Raw genomic sequence first — 19,427 nt, 5'->3', positions numbered from 1 at the left:
CCATTATAGCTTAGCCAAGGTCAGACTGCCAAAGAAGTTAGAGGCTAGAGAAATGGCTTAGCGGTTAAGGCCCTTGCCTGTGAAGCCTAAGGGCCCAGGTTTGATTCCCCAGTACCCATGTAAGCCAGGTGCACAGATGCATGCTTCTGGAGTTTGTTCACCGTGGCTGGATGCCCTGGCATTTCCATTCTCTATATATCTGCCTCTCTCTCTCAAAATGGGTACATATGAAATAAAATAACATAAAAATCTTTAAAAAAAAGTTAAACATGGAGAGTTCCCATCATGACTTCTTCTGAGGATAGTAAAATCTTCCTCATTTCCACCAGCTCAAGCTCCTGAATGAGAGAGACAGAGGGGGGGGGAGGGGGGAGAGGACGGCTGCAATCAGGTTCTCATTGTTGGCACAAATCACTCGATCAAGAGCAGTTTTGGGGACAAAAGAATTTATTTTGGTTTACAGACTTGGGGGGGGAAACTACCTGAAGGCAGGAGAAAACAATGGCATGAGCAGAGGGTGGACATCACCCCCTGGCCAATATCAGGTGGACAACAGCAACAGGAGAGTGTGCCAAACACTGGCAAGGGGACACTGGCTATAACACCCATAAGCCCGCCCCCAACAAGACACTCCCTCCAGGAGGCGGTAATCCCCAAACCTCCATCAGCTGGGGAGCTAGCATTCAGAACACCTGAGTTTATGGGGGACGCCTGAACCAGACCAGCACAAGGGCTCTGCTGAGGGGCTTGCATTGTCAGTATTCATCATGAAATGGGTATTCGGGATGGTCGATCCACCTGCCAAGACAGTTTGCCAAGAGGAAAACAATTCACTCCAAGGACGGCGCAGTTGCGTGTGTTACCAGCACCCTTTGACAACGTCACTGACCTCGCCTCTCCTGCTCATGCCGCCCTCCCTTCCTCTGTTTCTCCTCAAACCAGCACCCTCCCCACTGCTGCTCGGGTCAGCACTCTGGGTGCCAACGTGAACACGTGTAGCAGCAGGTCGCCAGGCTGGGCACCACTACGTTATTCCCAGAACGCAAGCAGGAGGTGAGCCTTGCCTCCCTGTGCCTGCATGCTGGATATCCTAGTCCCTGGGAGGATGACCTTGATGATGCTGCGTGATGAAGGTGAGGGAGTCCCTAAGTCTGGAGTGTGTGACCCTGCCACCCAGCTGCTTGCAAGTACCCAGGAGCTTTAAGATTTATAAGAACGGGGCTGGGGAGAGATGGCTTAGCAGTTAAAGGCATTGCTGGCAAAGCCTGCTGACAGACATTCAATTCCCAAGCCACCCACATAAACTAGAACAAAAAGTGGTGCAAGCATCCGGTGTTTGTTTGCAGTGGCAAAGGCACCAGAACACACACATGCATGCACATAAATAAAGTTAGAAAATTATAACAAAAAAGGGTCTCAAATGTCAAAGATCAGCTAAATACGAATCAGAAAATAGCCGGGCATGGTGGCACATGTCCTTAATCTCAGCACTCGGGAGGCAGAGGAAGGAAGATTGCTGTAAATTCAAGGCCACCCTGAGACTACATAGTTAATTCCAGGTCAGCCTGGGCCAGAGTGAGACCCTACATCAAAAACAAAAAACAAACAAAAAAATCAGAAAATAATTATAACCAGCACCCCTCCATGATACAGTGTTTCTTTTCTTTTCTTTCTTTCTTTCTTTTTTTTTTTTTTTTTTTGTTTTGTTTTGTTTTGAGGTAGGTCTCACTCTAGCCCAAGCTGACCTGAAATTCACTAAGTAGTCTCAGGGTGGCCTCGAACTCATGGTGATCCTCCTACCTCTGCCTCCCCAGTGCTGGGATTAAAGTTGTGTGCCACCATGCCCAGCTCCAGTGTTCATTTTTTTGAGGCAGGGTCTCACTCTAGCCCAGGCACTGACTCTGTAGTTCCAGGCTTGCCTCAAATTCACAGTGATCCTCCTATCTCAGCCTCCAGAGCACTGGGATTAAAGGTGTATATCACCATGCCTGGAAGATAGTGTTTTGGTTAGTGGGGCTTAATCTTTGTTTCACTTGGCTGATTTCCAGCTATTTTAAAGAAGGATTAGCCATTCCCCTTTCCTTTGGGACTATTAAGTTGAAATCACTGCTAAATATGTCAAGTATCATATCAAATAATACCACTGATAAACTGTCAGGAAAAAAAAAAAGAACAGGTGTTGGAGAGATGGCTTAGTGGTTGAGGCACTTGCCTGCAAAGCCTAAGGATGCAGGTTCGATTCCCCAGTGCCCGTTTAAAGCCAGATGCACAAGGTGGCACTTGTGCCTGGAGTTCCTCTGCAGTGGCTAGAGGTCTTGACACTCCCATTCTATCTATCTGCCCCCCCTTAAATAAATAAATCTTTAAAAATCTACATGGTAGACTGATGACATCTAATTCTTTATTCTTAATCTAATAATATTATTCAGTAGAAATTATCAATGTTTGATATCCACTTATTAACCTGTCATTTAGTTTTTAGCAAGGCATTTGTGTATTTGTGTTTTATCTTTTGTTTTGAGGCCTGGGTGGTACCTCTTAATGTCAAGCTTTTTTTTTTTTTCCTTCCAGAAAATCCACATAGGGAAGCTGACTTATTACAGTAATCCAGAAATCATTATCCGTCCAGCCAGAACACTTTCTGGCTCATAAGAAATAATAAGATGATAAGATTAATGTTTAAGAGGAAGGGAGGAGGGTACTTAATAGGTTGGTATTGTATATACGTAAGTAGAATGATTGAGAGGGGGAGGGGATATGATGGAGAATGGAATTTCAAAGGGGAAAGTGTGTGGGGGAAGGGTATTACCATGGGATATTTTTTATAATCATGTTAATAAAAATTTTTTTAAAAATTGTGAAAAGAAAAAAACCAAAACAACAAAACAAGATTAATGTTTAACTACATGCATCATTCTTCTTCATGTGTGTATGTGTGTGCGGTTTGCATGCATGCTTGTATGTGTGCGGTGCACATGTGTGTGCGGTTTGCATGCATGCTTGTATGTGTGGGGTGCACATGTGTGTATGTGTGTGCGGTTTGCATGCATGCTTGTATGTGTGGGGTGCACATGTGTGTGCACAGGCACCTGGAGGCCAGAGGACAGCCTCAGGTGCTGTTTCTCAGGTATGGCGTCCACTTCTTTTTGAGACCGGGTCTCTCTTTGGTCTGGAACTCACCAATTAGTCTAGACTAACTGGCAGTGAACCCCAGGGATCCACCTGTCTCTGTCTTTTCAGCACTGAAATTAGAGGTGTGCACTCAAATGCCTTGTTTTCTCACTGGGAATCAAACCCAGGTCCTCATGCTTGTGAGAGCATCACTTTATCAACTAAGCTATCCTCACCTCCAGTCCTAGATGGACAATCTTTTTGTCTTGTTTTGATTTTCGAGGTAGGGTCTCACTCTAGTCCAGGCTGACCTGGAATTCACTACACAGTCTCAGAGTGGCCTTGAACTCACAGCGATCCTCCTACTTCTGCTTCCCAAATGCTGGGATTAAAGGCATGTGCCACCATGCCCTGCCTATATGGACAATCTTAATGAGAATTTCTTAAGTCCTTTCTCCCTTCCTTCCTTCCTTCCTTTCTTTCTTCCATCCTTCCTTCCTTCCTTCCTTACTGCCTTCCTTCCTTCCTTCCTTCCTTCCTTCCTTCCTTCCTTCCTTCCTTCCTTTCTTTCTTTAATTCACTTGTTCTCTTTGTTTTTATTTTAGAGAGAGTGAGAAAGAGAGAGAGAGAATTGGTGTGCCAGGGCCTCAGCCACTACAATCGAACTCCAGATGCTTGTGCCACCTAGCGGGCATGTGTGAATTTGTGCTTGCCTCACATCTGTGCATCTGGCTAATGTGATATCAGGAGAGTTGAACATGTGTCCTTAGGTTTTGCAGGCAAGTGCCTTAACCTCTAAGCCATCTCTCCAGCCGCCTAAATCCTTTCTTAAAGAGAAGACTACATAAAGGTGACTTTTGGTGTGATGTAAAAAACTGGAAAGTGATTAAGAATAAAAAGTGTGTGGGGGGCTGGAGAGATGGCTTAGCGGTTAAGCGCTTGCCTGTGAAGCCTAAGGACCCCTGTTCGAGGCTCAGTTCCCCAGGTCCCACGTTAGCCAGATGCACAAGGGGGCGCACGCGTCTGGAGTTCGTTTGCAGAGGCTGGAAGCCCTGGCATGCCCATTCTCTCTCTCTTCCTCTATCTGTCTTTCTCTCTGTGTCTGTCGTTCTCAAATAAATAAATTTAAAAAAAATTAAAATAAAATATTTTAAAAAAGTGTGTGTGTGCATACATAAATACGTTTTAATATATGTATATAAAATGTGATTTTTATTTTAAATACTTGCAATTTATAGAGGAAAATGGGCTACTTCAACTGGTTGGATGAATTTGGCAACACCTTGACAGACTGAGAATTTCTGTGTGCAGTCAGTTCATCAGAGTTCTAGATCTTATGGGCAAGAATGCATTTTTGAAACACTAGTATCTTGGCTCATAACCTGGAGCTTTATTTTATTATTATTACTATTATTATTTTAGTTTTTTGAGGTAGGGTTTCACTCTAGCTCAGGCTGACCTGGAATTCATTATATAGTCTCAGGGTGGCTTTGAACTCACAGCCGTCCTCCTACCTCTGCCTCCCGAGTGTTGGGATTAAAGGCATATGCCACCACACCCAGCTTTTCTGGAACTTTTTATTTTTTTAAATATTTATTTATTTGTGTGTGTGTATATGCATGTGTGTGTGTGTGTGTGTGCACGCGCACATGTGCACTCTGGCGCCAGGGTCTTTCGCTGCTGTGAATGAATGCCTATCCACCTGTCTGTGGGTGGTTGGGGAATTGAACTCATGTCAGCAGGCTTTGCAAGCAAGTGCCTTTCACTGCTAAGCCATCTCTTCAGACCCTTGGAGCTCCTTCTGCTTCTACATGATCAGGCCTCTCACCCAGTTTAAAAAATAAATTTGTAGCTGGGCGTGGTGGCGCACGCCTTTAATCCCAGCACTCGGGAAGCAGAGGTTGGAGAATCACCGTGAGTTCAAGGCCACCCTGAGACTACAGAGTTAAGTCCAGGTCAGCCTGGACCAGAGTGAGACCCTACCTCCAAAAACCAAAAAAAATAAAAAATAAAAAAAAAATAAATTTGCTCTGACTTGTGTATTCTTTTGATTTTTTTAAATTAGGAACAAACATATCATTTCCAGATTGTTTTAACATGTGGACATGGTGAGTTCATTCTCTGGCTCCTTAACTTGCCATGCCTTTCACTAAGTCACAGGGCCTCCCAAATGGCCAGGCTCTTTCAAAGCACAGGGCTGCAGGAACCTCCCTCAGCCGTGTTCAACATTCAGAACAAGCTTTGTCCCCTTGACCTTGATGCACCTACGGAGTGGGCTCACCCTCCACAGACCCATTCCACACCGATTCTGCTCTTCATCCCCAAGGCTTACATGAGCATTTCCACGAAGCGGACATTTTTATTCAAGGCTGCGATGTCCTTCATTTCTTCTTCAGTGAGAGAAAAATCAAAGATCTGAGAACACGAGAGGAGAGACAGAGCATTGTTAGTGGCAGACGATGAGGCAAGCTGGAAGGAGAGGCCGTGGGGACCCTTCAAGGTGGATGTGTGTCTCTGTGGATGTCTGAGAAGAGCTGGGCTGTGCTGGGGGGCACCTACAGGTGTGGGCATTCTGCTCTCCCCTCTGGCTTGGAAGCAGTTCTGCTTGGGACCTCTCTTAAGAAATTCCAAATGCACTGAGCAGTGCGCATTTAGGAATTGTAAAGTTCTAAATGTGAAGAATTCTTACTTTTTTTTTTTAATTTTTAATTTATTTATTTGAGAGTGACAGACACAGAGAGAAAGACAGATAGAGGGAGAGAGAGAGAATGGGCGCGCCAGGGCTTCCAGCCTCTGCAAACAAACTCCAGACGCGTGCGCCCCCTTGTGCATCTGGCTAACGTGGGACCTGGGGAACCGAGCCTCGAACCGGGGTCCTTAGGCTTCACAGGCAAGTGCTTAACCGCTAAGCCATCTCTCCAGCCCTCTTACTTTTTTTTATTTCACATAAAATTCAGACTTTTTTTAAATTTTGGATTATTGACTTCATACTCCTTAAAATATTTCTTTGGGGGCTGGAGATGGCTTAGCGGTGAAGGCACATGCCTGCAAAGCCTAAGGACGCTGGTTTGATTCTCCAGGTCCCACGTAAGCCAGTTTCCTGTAAATTCATGAGGTCTTGAAGGTGGCCTGAAACCTCCAAGTTTGGATCTTCAGATCTCTTTTCAACAGCTGGGCATGACCATATGTCCCTGTAATTCCAGTTCTGCAAAGGGAAGCAGAGGCCAGGGAATCACCCTGGGGAAAAATAGCAAGCTCTGGTATCAGTAAGAGACACTAGCTCAAAATAAGAACCGCGGAAGAGGGCTAGAGAGATGGCTTAGTGGTTAAGGCGCTTGCCTGAAAAGCCTAAGGACCCAGGTCCAATTCCCCAGGACTCATGTAAGCCAGATGCACAAGGTAGCACATGTGTCTGGAGTTTGTTTGCAGTGGCTGGAGGCCCTGGCACGCCCATTCTCTCCCTCCCTATGCCTCTTCCTCTCTCTCAGTCAAATAAATAAATAAAAATAAAATATTTTTTTTAAAAAAAGAACCATGGAAGAAGGATGCAGCAGGCCATGATGTTCTGTTTTAGCCACGGCAGATGAGCACTCTTCACCTTCAGGTAAGGATATGTATGTGTGCACACACACATGTACACACACACACACACACACCACACACCACACACCACACTACATACATCCAAGTAAAAAAGAAAAAGAAAGAAAGCCAACGCAACACTGAATTGATGTTCTTCTGAAAGCCTGCATCCCTCATAGCTGCCCATCACGGTGAATGTCCCAAGGCAAGGGCATGGGTTACACTGCACGTGGCTGAGAACTCCAGCAGAGCAAAGACTGTGGGCTAAGTATTCAAGCTGGCATGTGAAAGTCCGTGGTGACCCTAACATGCGCTGCACCTACTTAGTCAGGATGGGCCTGCGAGATAACTGGGGAAGTGAACAGAGGGCAAGAAGAACAGAATCTCGTAGATGTGTATGCATATTATATACGTATATATGTATATAATTATATATATATAATTCATGTATGTATTTACTTATTTGAGAGGGAGAGGCAGAGGGGGCAGGGAGAGAGAGAGAATGGACGCGCCAGGGCCTCCAGCCACTGCAAATGAACTCCAGATGCGTGCGTCCCCTTGTGTACCTGGCTTCTGTGGATCCTGGAGAATCGAACTGGGATCCTTTGGTTTTGCAGGCTAATGCCTTACAAGCTAAGCCATCTCTCCAGACCCCAGAATCTCTTTTTAAAAGGGTTAGCTATAAATGGAAAGAGAGAAGTGGAAACAGCTGGAGAAGGACATGAGCCTCCACCGAGTTCTGCTTGTGAGACTGGAGGTGCCGCGGGTGGGTCTGCGGGAGGGATGCAGTGGACAGGCGTGACTCCTGATGCCCGAGAGACGGCAACATCGAACCCGGGGGTGTGAGGGTTAGTAGATGGAGGAGGCACAAGTTCGACACTTGATTTAGCCAAAAGGCTGAGAAGTGATACCAGTCACACTCTGAGAATGTTCTCTAGGAGCAACATAATAGCCAAAACCATCTTTCCATATTTCTTTTTTACTTAAACATATTTTTATTTATGTATTTGTGTGTGTGCACAAGAGCATACCTGGTTCTCTTGACACTGCAAGTTCTTTTTATATAACTTTTTTTATTAACAACTTCCATGATTATAAAAAATACCCCATGTCATTTTTTTTTTATTTGATAACGACAGACACCGAGAGAAAGGCAGAGAGAGAGATGCAAGAGAGAGAGACAGATAGAGAGAGAATGGGCGCACCAGGGCTTCCAGCCACTGCAAACGAACTCCAGACGCGTGCGCCCCCTTGTGCATCTGGCTAACGTAGGTCCTGGGGAATCGAGCCTCGAACTGGGGTCCTTAGGCTTCACAGGCAAGCGCTTAACCGCTAAGCCATCTCTGCAGTCCCCCCCTCCCCACTTTTTAAGGTAGGGTCTTACTGTAGCCCAGGCTGACCTGGAATTTACTATGTAGTCTCAGGGTGGCCCCGAACTCACAGCTATCCTTCTACCTTTGCCTCCTGAGTGCTGGGATTAAAGACGTGAGCCATCACGCCCAGCTATTACTGTAAGTGTTGTGTCTGGCTTCACATGGGTACTGGGGAATCAAACCCAGGTCATGAGGCTGTGTCAGTAAGCACCATTCCCCATTGAGCTGTCTCCCTAGTCCCATCTTCCCACGTCTGAAAGCAGTTCTCTTACCTGAAAGTTCTCTTGAATCCTTTCAGGATTAAAACTTTTTGGAATGACAACCACCCCTCGCTGGACGTTGAAGCGCAGAGCAATCTGAGCTGCCGTCTTACTGTACTTTTCCCCCAGTGCGTTTAGAAGCGTGTCCTTCAACAGAGGTGGACAAGACACATTCACCCTTAAAAGAAATCACAGGAACATCCTATTTAGAGGGAAGGATGAGAGGCGAGTACAGCAAACCCTGCTCCTGCTTCTCATTCATCCAGCCACCTATCAAGACATGGAGATGTGATCTGTAACCAGTTTCTCTGGATAGAAACAGTCATGGAAGGAAGAGCCACTGTTAGGGTGGGACAGTCAGGAGAGGCAACTTTCTGAAGCTGACTCTTCCTCAGGACTTACAACACACACACACACACACACACACACACACACACACACACGCACACACACACACCCCAAATAAGAAAAAAAATTTTTTTTTTAATTTCAGAACATGATCATAGCAACTTTTGGTCAAATATTACTTCAATGTTTATTGAGTGTTTTTGTTGTTGTTTGTTTGTTTGTTTTTTGAGGTAAGGTCTCACTCTCGCCCAGGCTGACCTGGAATTCACAATGTAGTCTCAGGGTGGCCTTGAACTCGCAGCGATCCTCCCACCTCTGCCTCCCGAGGGCTGGGGTTAGAGGTGTGCGCCACCATACCCGGCTTAAGTGTATCTTATATGTCAAGTGCAGACAAATAATTTCATACATTAAATGTAATCAACAATTAACATATCAGTGAGAAAGAGATTATTAACTTTAATTTGTTTACATGGCCATGACTTGAAAAGGTTGGTACTTGGTTAAAATCATACAGCATTACTTACCAGTACGGGTCTCTACTGGTTCCCAAAGGACTATATCCAACAATAACAATGTCATGTTGTTGGCAAAATTTCAAGAGTTTTGTCTGGGTGAAATATGGGTGGCACTCGACCTGTGTGGTTGCATTGGAGAGCAGGAAACCAAGTTAACACCTTGCAGTCAAATACAGTTTTGCTCAGTGCTTTAAAAAGTTATTCAGGACTGGAGGGATGGCTTAGTGGTTAAGGCATTTGCCTGCAAAGCCAAAGGACCCAGGTTTGATTCCCCAGGACCCACATTAGTCAGATGACCAAGGGGGTGCATGTGTCTGGAGTTCGTTTTCAGTGGCTAGAGGCCCTGGCACGCCCATTCTCTCTCTCTCCCTCTTTCTCTGCCAAATAAATAAAAAAATAAAAATATTTTAAAAAGTTATTCAGATCCTGAGGCATGGCCCCCAGCTGTCCCACGGGAACTGACTGAGGCCTTCATGACCCCACAGGGAATACAATAACCCTACTGAGGAGGGCCTCCAGTATAATGGGAGCTGGGGTGAGGGGTTAAAAAGAATAACCAGTAATAATTAACCCGAAATAAAAATTTTTGTCTAGCATTCAGAAACGTTATTCAGAGCTGGAGAGATGGCTCAGTTGTTAAAGGTGCTTGTTTACAAAGGTTGACAGTCTGGGTTCGATTCACCAACACCTGCTTAATGCCAGATGCACAAAGTGGCACATGCATATGGAGTTCATCTGCAGTGACAAGAGGTCCTGCCGCATCCATTCTCTCTCTTTCTCCTTGCAAATAAGTAATTTTTTTAAGAAGTCATTCATTAAAATCATCCTCCCCCCTTTTTAAAATTTTTATTTATTTATTTATTTTTTATTTTTTTATTTATTATTTTTTTTTGGTTTTTCGAGGTAGGGTCTCACTCTGGTCCAGGCTGACCTGGAATTAACTCTGTAGTCTCAGGGTGGCCTTGAACTCACGGCAATCCTACTACCTCTGCCTCCCGAGTGCTGGGATTAAAGGCGTGCGCCACCACGCCCGGCTTTTATTTATTTATTTGAGAGTGACAGACACAGAGAGAAAGACAGATAGAGGGAGAGAGAGAGAATGGGCGTGCCAGGGCTTCCAGCCTCTGCAAACGAACTCCAGACGCGTGCGCCCCCTGTGCGTCTGGCTAACGTGGGACCTGGGGAACCGAGCCTCGAACCGGGGTCCTTAGGCTTCACAGGCAAGCGCTTAACTGCTAAGCCATCTCTCCAGCCCCTCCTCCCCTTTTTTATAAGACAGTTTTACTATATTTCCCAGACTGTCTTCAGATTCACTACATAACCCAGGGTGACCTCCAACTCACAGTGATCCTCCTATCTCAACCCCTGGCGTATTGGATTAAAGATGTGTACCACACCTGGCTAAGGACATCTTTAGTCAAGGTTTTACAAAATATGAGTGACATAATTAATTTAAGCATTTCTCTTATTTTTCATTTTATGTTGTTTTCCTTTTGACATTAAAAACAACTTTGTGATAAACACATTTAGAAGACTACTTGGAAATCATAATACTTATTTATTTTTATTTTTTATTTTGAGAGAGACAAAGAAAGAGAGACAATGGATGTGCCAGGACCTTCAGCCTGCTGGGAACAAACTCCAGATGCATGTGCCCCTTTGTGTAAATGTGTGACATTGCATGCTTGAGTCACTGTGCATCTGGCTATGTGGGACCTGGAGGTTCGAACATGAGTTCTTAGGTTTTGCAGGCAAGTGCCTTAACTGCTAAGCTATCTCTCTAGTCCTTGTTTGTTGTTTTGCTTTGTTTTGTTTTAGGTGGGATCTCACTCTATCCAGGCTGACCTGGAATTCACTATGTAGTCTCAGGGTGGCCTCAGACTCATGGTGATCCTCCTACCTCTGCCTCCCAAGCACTGGGATTAAAGACATGTGCCACCACAACCAGTTTATAGTGCTTTTTTTTTTTTTAATTTTTTGGTTTTTCAAGGTAGGGTCTCACTCTAGTCCAGGCTGACCTGGAAGTCACTATGGAGTCTCAGAGTGGCCTCGAATTCACAACGATCCACCAACCTCTGCCTCCCAAGTGCTGGGACTAAAGGCGTGTGCCACCATGCCTGGCTTTATAATACTTTTTATAAGGACAGAATCCTAGAAATAGACGCCTGTGAATGTTTATGTGTGTGTGCATGTGTACATGTTCAAGAGTGCATACATGGACATATATGTGTGTTACGTGCATGCATTTGGAGGGCAGTGTTTTTATTTATTTATTTATTTGAGAGCCAGAGAGAGAGAAAAAGGCAGATAGAGAAAGACAGAAAATAGGCACACCAGGGCCTCCCGCCACTGCAAACGAACTCCAGACTCATGTGCTACCTTATGCATCTGGCTTATACAGGTACTGGGGAACTGAACCTGGGTCCTTAGGCTTTGCAGGCAAGTGTCTTAACTGCTAGACCATCTCTCCAGCCCTGTTTTTCTTTATTATACAGTGAATTTTTATTATATGCTTGCCTGTTTCTAAGAATTTGTCTTCCACTAATTTGCATGTTGATTTGTGCATCACACTTAACTATTTATTGATTGATTAATTTTTTTTTTGAGATAGGTTCTTGGTGTTGCCCAGGCTGATCTTGAATTTATGGACTCAAGAGAATCTCCTATCAATTTTCTGAGTCTGACATTATTTTAAATGCCCTGTTTTCATATTGGGCCAGTCCTATTTTCTCATTCCTTTTCTGCTTCAAATATACCTTTTTGGCTAAATTTGCCTGGATTTGAACTCTTAAAACAATATTTTAATTTCCTTTTGTTTTGTTCTTGGCTTCATATCCCAGGCTGGGCTGGCACTCACGATGGAGTCCAAGTCAGCCTTGAACTCACCATCTTCCTGCTTCAGTCTGCCCATGTGCGCCACCGTGCCTGACCTTTCCTGAGACAAGGTTTCCCTTGTAGTAATCTAGGCTGGCTAGAAACTTGCTGCATAGGTCAGGTTGGCCTTGAACTTATGATCCTCCTTGCCTCAGCCTCTCAAATGCTGGGGCTTGTTTCTTAAGAGACATAGATGGAGAGAGACGTTCAAAGACTAGCCCAGCCAAGCAGAGATGCCCACGGAGCAGACTCGAAGACCCGGGACAGCAGAGTCCAGGCTTCTCGAGCTGATCAGTTAAAGTGGTACCGGGTGCCCCTGCCCACCCAGCAGAAGCTGTTCTGTTCAGCCATACCTGGTTGCTGACTGGCTTATACTTGAGGCCTGGTTTGTTCAGGATGAGCTCCAGTTGCCTGCGGTTGAAATTAGAGACTCCGAGAGATTTCACCAAGCCAGCCTCTTTGCAAGCTTCTAGAGCCTACGGGGGGTGGGGGGTGGGGGGGGAGGGAAGGTCAACAGGTCACAAAAGAAGAGCCCACGGCAAGGAGTACCAGCTGCTGATGAGGCGTATTGTGAACGCTCCAAAAAGGAAAGTCTGGGTGTGTTCATAGGGCTTTCCGCGAGGGAAAAAACGAAAGAGCCTTGGGGAAGACAGGGCTCTACATCTGAATGAGTCTGGAGAATGTTATCCATTATAGCTTCCTCTTGTCTTTTCACAGTGTACACCGGAAGTATATGCATTTATGATGTGTGCATGAGTGTGGACGCACACGTGCTACAGCAAGCGTGTGGAAGTTGGATGTCAGCTTTGGACTGGTCCTCCATTCCGCTTGTTTGAGGCCGGGTCCCTGGGTGTTTGCAGGCTGGCTGCCCGGTGAGCCTCGGACCCGCCTGCGTCCAGCTCACACCTCTATGCAGGTGTGCTTGGGTGACAGAGACCTGTCACTAATTCCCATTCCTTATGTGTGTGTTGAGAATACAAATACGGGTCCTTTCTGCTTGCGAGTTTTAAGTTAAAACCATTTATCAAGTCACAATTGATGCACAACAAAGTGTATTTTAGGTGTGCATTTTGATAAATAGTAATGTAAGCATATGTCAGTAATATCATTAACACTATCAACTGTGAGTAATTCCAACAGAATTCCACTAAGTGATCACTACCCAGTTATAAAGGGAAGGAACAACAAAAGCCCCAATTTATATTGTATATTGTCAATTTCTCTCTTTTTTTGTTAGTTTTTCAAAGACAGAGGTTCACCTAGCCCAGGTTGGCTTTGAACTCACTACGTAGCCAAGGATGGCCTTGAACTCCCAAGCTTCCTGCTTCTACCTGTCCAGTGCTGGGATTGTCATTCCTGGTTTTGATGGTATAGGAGGTCAATCTCAAGGCCTTGTGCGTGCTTGGCAAGCATTCTACCTACTTGGGTGTATCCCCAGACCACGGTTGTCAACTTCTATCGTATGGCCAACCTCATTGTTCTCAGGCTAGCATCTCTGACTATGGAGTTAGGAAGACATTTGCACAATGAAGTCCTGCAAGCTGATAATTAAATACAGTGAATATATTTATGTATACTAATATTTTCAGCATACTATTGAAAAGATGATCCCTCCCTCATTAAATTGTCCTGGCCCTTCAGCTGAATATATATGCATGTATGTAAGTGTGTGTATATATATATATATATATATATATATATATATATATATATATATATATATATATTCAAATTTACAGCTATCCTTCTACTTCTTCCTTCCCAAGTGCTGGGATTAAAGATGTGCACCACCATGCCCTAGGTAGGGGAGAGAGGTGGGGAAGAGAAAATGGGTGCACTAGGGCCTCTAGCCACTCAAATGAACTACAGATGTCCTGTGTTATGTTGTACATCTGGCTTTACATGGGTACTGGGGAATTAAACTCAGGCCATTTGCTTTGCAGGCAAATGCCTTAACCGCTGAGCCATCTCTCCAGCACATGGCTAATAATTTCTTATGTCCTTTAATATAGTATGGGTGATTTGAATGGAGAGCCCTGGGGGTCAGCAAACCTCCTCAGCCTCTACTTCAGCCTCCCACCAACTCCACGGCTCAGATGCTCAGCCCCGCCCAGAAGACTGACCTCCCAGCCTTTGATGTTGGCAACGGGGATGGGTGGAATGGCCAGAACCCAGTTAGTGACATGTTTCCCAGCTCCTCACTGGTTCATAATTTCAACACTGCTGGGAGGTGATTCCTGAAGACATTTAAAAACCAGTTCTAAGCATCTGCTCATGGGAAATAGGTGATATTTGTCCCCAGGCGGTGGGAATGGAGAAGAGAATGCAGCCAGAAAGGCAGTCAGTCCTCTTACCTGGACTGCCCTCTCGGGGCCTGTCTGCCGCCCTCCACTCTAGAGCGGAGCTTCCCTACCCTCCCGTCAGCACATGGGCTCAAAATACCCTGCCTCTCATGAGCCTTGAACGCTTTTCTTATTTTTCTATACTTGTCCACCCTTGTGATTAAGGGGAAGGTTCCAGAAATGGAACCAGAATTGCTTTCAGCTTGTCATATATCATTTTGTTTTGAGTTTCTTTCTTTTAGACATCATGTTATTAACTTTTAAATTTCACATTTTAAAGTTGTGAGTTTATCTCATGTGTATATATGTATGTATCTATTTACATCTATCTATCTATCATCTATCTATCTATCTATCTATCTATCTATCTATCTATCTATCTATCATCTATCTATCTATCATCTATCTATTTATATTTGAAACAGTGTCTCATGTAGTCCAGACTGGCCTTGAACTCACTATGTGATGATTAAGGGTGAATTTAAATTTCTGACTCTTCTGCCTTTACCTTCAGAGCGCCAGGATTATAGATGGGCACCACCGTGAGTGGTTTATGCCTTGGTAGGGACTGATCCCCAAGGGCTTTGGGCATCCTAGGTAAGCACTTTACCAACCAAGTTGCCACAGCCATAGCTCTTCATTGACACTTTTTTTTTTTGAAGTAGAGTCTCACTCTAGCCCAGGCTGACCTGGAATTCACTCTGTAGTCTCAGGGTGGCCTCGAACTCACAGTGGTCCTCCTACCTCTGCCTCCCGAGTGCTGGGATGAAAGGCGTGCACCACCATGACACATTTTTAAGTACTTTTGCATTAGAACATATTTCCTGCGCTGTCTTTTTGCTTCTACTCATTTTCCCTTTGCTTGGAATTCCTTTTTTTTCAAAAAGAGAAAGGTAAGAATCATTCAGCACCCAGAAGTGGTGCCGAATATAAATGAATATATACACATATTTTTTTCATGGTTAGAAACATCTGCTTTGTTACCTGCCATTGAATAAAAAGGCTGCAGTTCTCTATAGATTTGGCAAAAGCAATAAGATCAAAGCTTAAAAATTTAGCCTTTTAAAATAAGAGGCCCACATGAACTTACCTCCCAGGTGGCACATAAATCTGATTTGTGATATAACCATTTGCCATTTTCATCTCTAGGATAGATTTCATTTCCAGGCTGTAAAAAAGCAGAACAGAGTGTAATATATTTTATTTGTATCTGAGAATTAAAATGATTTAAGTTGTCATCATACCAATACACCTTGGCCCTGAAATGCAAGTTTTCTTATTTGTATAATCACCTCAAAAAGATTGTATACGTGTATATATAATATTGTTATACATTATAACATGGTATATATATGTGTATATATATATATATGCATATATATATATAGTATATAACAATATTATATAATACATCACCCATTATGCTGTCCTACTATTTATAATATAATTGTATATGTATATAATATATCATCAGTATAATATACACTAATATATTATATAATATATACATATAATATATGGCCTATTACTTCCACAATCTTTTTCTTTTGTTTGTTTTTTGCTTTTCAAGGTAGGGTCTCACTCTAGCCTAGGCTGACCTGGAACCCATTATGAAGTCTCAGGGTGGCCTTGAACTCATAGTGCTCCTACCTCTGCCTCCCAAGTGCTGGGATTAGAGGCATGAGCCACCACGCCCAGCTCTTCCAGTATCTTGTCTGGTATTTATTTTGAGTTGGACTCCTTTTCCTGTCTTTATTGTTAGCTGATTGTTCATCAGCTGTGGAGTACTATCTTAAGAAAAGACTGATGGTGGACACTAAGGACTTCCATTCAGTCTCATTGATTCCACAGTCTATCCTGACCAGAGTCCAATGTGATAAACTTCCTACTTTCTGGAGAAGCCAAGGACACCAGCGACAGCGGCCGTGAGGAGAACTTCTTCAGCCAAGAACAAACCCTGCTGGCTGGGATGCTGGCGAGGTGGGAGGGACGTGCTTAGCACGGGGCTTCTCAGAAGGGACTGCCCTCTGAGGGACTCTCTTCTTTCCCTCTGTGGGTCTGTCATGAGTTCAGCCCTTAATTTTCTACCACGCTTGGTCTGAAGGTCAACCTCTTGAGTTTTCAGATAAGTTGTTCAGCTATACTTGACTATAGCATACTTTCAGACTTACTTTTTTTTTTTTTTTTTTTGGCTCTGCCTAAAACAGGATGGATATCTTTGAAAGATGACTCATTCTCAGAGGGGCACACGGAGATGATCGACTCTCATGACTTACAGAATGGTATTTAAATGCTCCAGAAATTCTCCAAAATAAAATTGTCCTAAATCGATTTCCTAGATGGACATCAGTGTGAGGAGACACCATCCTTTACTCTTGCCACAGGCCCTTGCTTCTTGGGAAAGGCCATTCCACTGTGGTGACACTGATTTGACTTACTTTGGTAAAGTACATCATTTCACCCCACTACTTTCAGTTCTACAGATTGATTCCCTCCCTCTCTCCCCCAGACCATTGGATCAAATGTTTCATTTGGAAGGTTTGGTTAATGAAATCCCCTTTCTTTTCCAGAAGTTTCTTTTGGCCATTCATCTTGTTCTTCAGACTCCTGAACCACATGCTTCCCCATCATTACTTCTAATCCTACCCAAGACATCCTTCTTCCTGTTTTACTTTCTCTGAACTGAGTCGAGTCCCAGATGCCTTACTGAGTATCCACTCTGCACCAGTGATTAGTCTACTCTGGGAACATTGTGGTTGACCAGAGAATCAAGATTCACTATTGGAAATTTTATTCTCGTGTTAATAGAATCAATGCAAAGGAAGTGAAGCAAGACAAGATCATGCTAAGTGATTATAAATGCTATAAATAAGATAACATAAAAGAATAAGGGCATCTGAAACCAAGCATCATGTGTCAGTCTTATGATTTGAGCACTCAGGAGGCTGTGGCAAGAGGATTACTAGACGGTTGAGGCCAGCCTAGTCTGCAGAGTTTCAGACCTGGACTATTGTACAGGATCTTGTCTTTAATGTTAAAAAAAGGTTGGAAAGATTGTTCAGTGGTTAAAGGAGCTTGCTTGCAACGTCTGAAAGCCTGGATTTAATTCCCTAGTACTTCTGCAAAGCCAGACACAGAACTTTCAATGGTAAGGGACCCTGGCGAGCCCATACACACACAGAGGTACATAATTTTTTTTTAAAGCTACTTGTTTGATAGAAAATGATTTGAACAGAATGATTTTTGATGGGATTTCTAGAGAGGGCCTCCTTAGAGTAGGAAACACAATCAGAATATGACCTGAGAAGATGACAGTAAAGGAAGAGAATCCACTTGGCACTTGGCACTTGACTCTGCAACAAGGGGAGATCATGAGAGAGTTTTAAGTAGAGACGTGACAGATTTAAGGTATGCTTTAGATACTATTTTATTTATTTAATTATTTGTGAGAGAAGTAGGGGCAAATAGAGAGAATGGGCACACCAGGGCCTCTAACCACTGCCAACGAACTCCAGTCGCATGCACTGCTTTGTGCATCTGTCTTACGTGGGTCCTGGAGACTTGAACCTGCATCCTTTGACTTTGCAGGCAAGTACCTTAACCACTAAGCCATCCTGACATCCTAGTCTTGGACTCCAGCCTCCAGGCATGTTAGTAATAGGTCTCTGTTGTTCAAGTCATCCAGGTGTGTGTGATGGGTGGGCGTGTTTCCTTCAGGACCCATGGAAAACTCATTCAGTGAGTCAAATGTAAGGCACATAAAACAGATAAGGCACCACAGCAGTAGTCAATTGCCTGTGGTCAATTACCTGATATTATGGTCTGAGTGTCTGTATCAACCCTTTCATCCAAAATTATATGGTAAGGGCTGGAGAGTTTGCTTAGTGGCTAAACGCTTGCCTATGAAGCCTAAGGACCCCGGTTCGAGGCTTGATTCCCTAGAACCCACGTTAGCCAGATGCACAGGGGGCGCATGCACCTGGAGTTCTGGCTGGAAGCCCTGGCGTGCCAATTCTCTATCTGCCTCTTTCTCTGTCTGTCTCAAATAAATAAATAAGTAAATAAACAAAAAGTTTACAAAATTATATGGTGAACCCCAATCACCAAGGTGATGGCTGCAGAAGGAGAGGCCTTTGGAAGGAGATTGGGTCAGGAGGAAACAAGACCAACACTCTCTTGTAAAAGGGACTTTAGCCAGGCATGGTGGTGCATGTCTTTAATCCCAGCACTTGGGAGGATCATTGTGAAACTACATAATGAATTCCAGATCAGCCTAGACTAGAGTGAAACCCTACCTCAACACTCCCCCTCACAAAAAAAGACAAAGAGACTTTAAATGTTTGTATTTATTTGAGAGATGAGCAGAAAGAGAAAGAGAGAAAGAGAGAGAGAATGGGCGCGCCAGGGCTTCCAGCCACTGCAAATGAACTCCAGATGTGTGTGCCCCTTGTGCATCTGGCTAACGTGGGTCCTGGAGAATCGAGCCTCGAACCAGGGTCCTTAGGCTTCACAAGGCAAGCGCTTAACCACTAAGCCATCTCTCCAGCCCAAATCCCTGCTTTTGAGTCAATGTTTATGGTAGCTTCGCGCATGGATTGCTGACTCCTTGCTCATTTACTCACCTATTGCTGTTTGTGCTGTTGATAAAAACCCCAGGGGGCTGGAATGAGCGGCCCAGAGCTCCGGGTTCCTTCCCAATCTCCCCGTTCCCTGGTCCTAGTACTCCATGCTGCGGGCTTGGGGCAGCCTGGACCCTGCAGAGGAGCTTCTGAAGCAGGCCCACGATTACACCTTCCTGACGGACCTGTCCCTGGGTACCCAACTTCCGGGCCCCCTGCTCTGGAGGGTGCAGTAATGAGACCCGAGGCGGGTAAACCACCCCTGGCATCTCAGCCAAGGCCCAGGATGACAATCAGTGCCAGGGAGAAGGAGACAGACGCTAAAGATACTCAGCACTCACCAAAGCAGAGAGCCAGAGGCTCCTGAGAGCCCATCATTGACGTAGACTTAAAACACACCCAC

At 44.4% G+C, this 19,427-nt stretch overlaps 1 protein-coding gene across 5 annotated transcripts in view; it reads right to left on the bottom strand.

The window, feature by feature from the left end:
• Positions 1-614: 614 nt before the first annotated feature.
• Akr1d1 (aldo-keto reductase family 1 member D1) overlaps positions 615-19,427 on the bottom strand; it is a 71,897-nt gene continuing 53,084 nt past the window's right edge. For all 5 annotated transcript variants that reach the window (XM_045160661.1, XM_045160663.1, XM_004661179.2 and 2 more), the window contains 6 exons: positions 15,496-15,573; positions 12,417-12,539; positions 9,199-9,308; positions 8,339-8,504; positions 5,444-5,526; positions 615-798 (listed from right to left, as the gene is read on the bottom strand). In XM_045160661.1, coding sequence (XP_045016596.1) covers positions 756-798; positions 5,444-5,526; positions 8,339-8,504; positions 9,199-9,308; positions 12,417-12,539; positions 15,496-15,573 — 603 coding nt within the window. In that variant the 3' untranslated portion in view covers positions 615-755. The remainder of the gene's footprint in view (positions 799-5,443; positions 5,527-8,338; positions 8,505-9,198; positions 9,309-12,416; positions 12,540-15,495; positions 15,574-19,427) is intronic.

Source organism: Jaculus jaculus, chromosome 10, assembly GCF_020740685.1.
Source record: "Jaculus jaculus isolate mJacJac1 chromosome 10, mJacJac1.mat.Y.cur, whole genome shotgun sequence".
NCBI classification, from domain to species: Eukaryota; Metazoa; Chordata; class Mammalia; order Rodentia; family Dipodidae; genus Jaculus; species Jaculus jaculus.
Note: the sequence above shows the minus strand (reverse complement) of the source record. Positions and strands in the feature narration are given on the sequence as shown.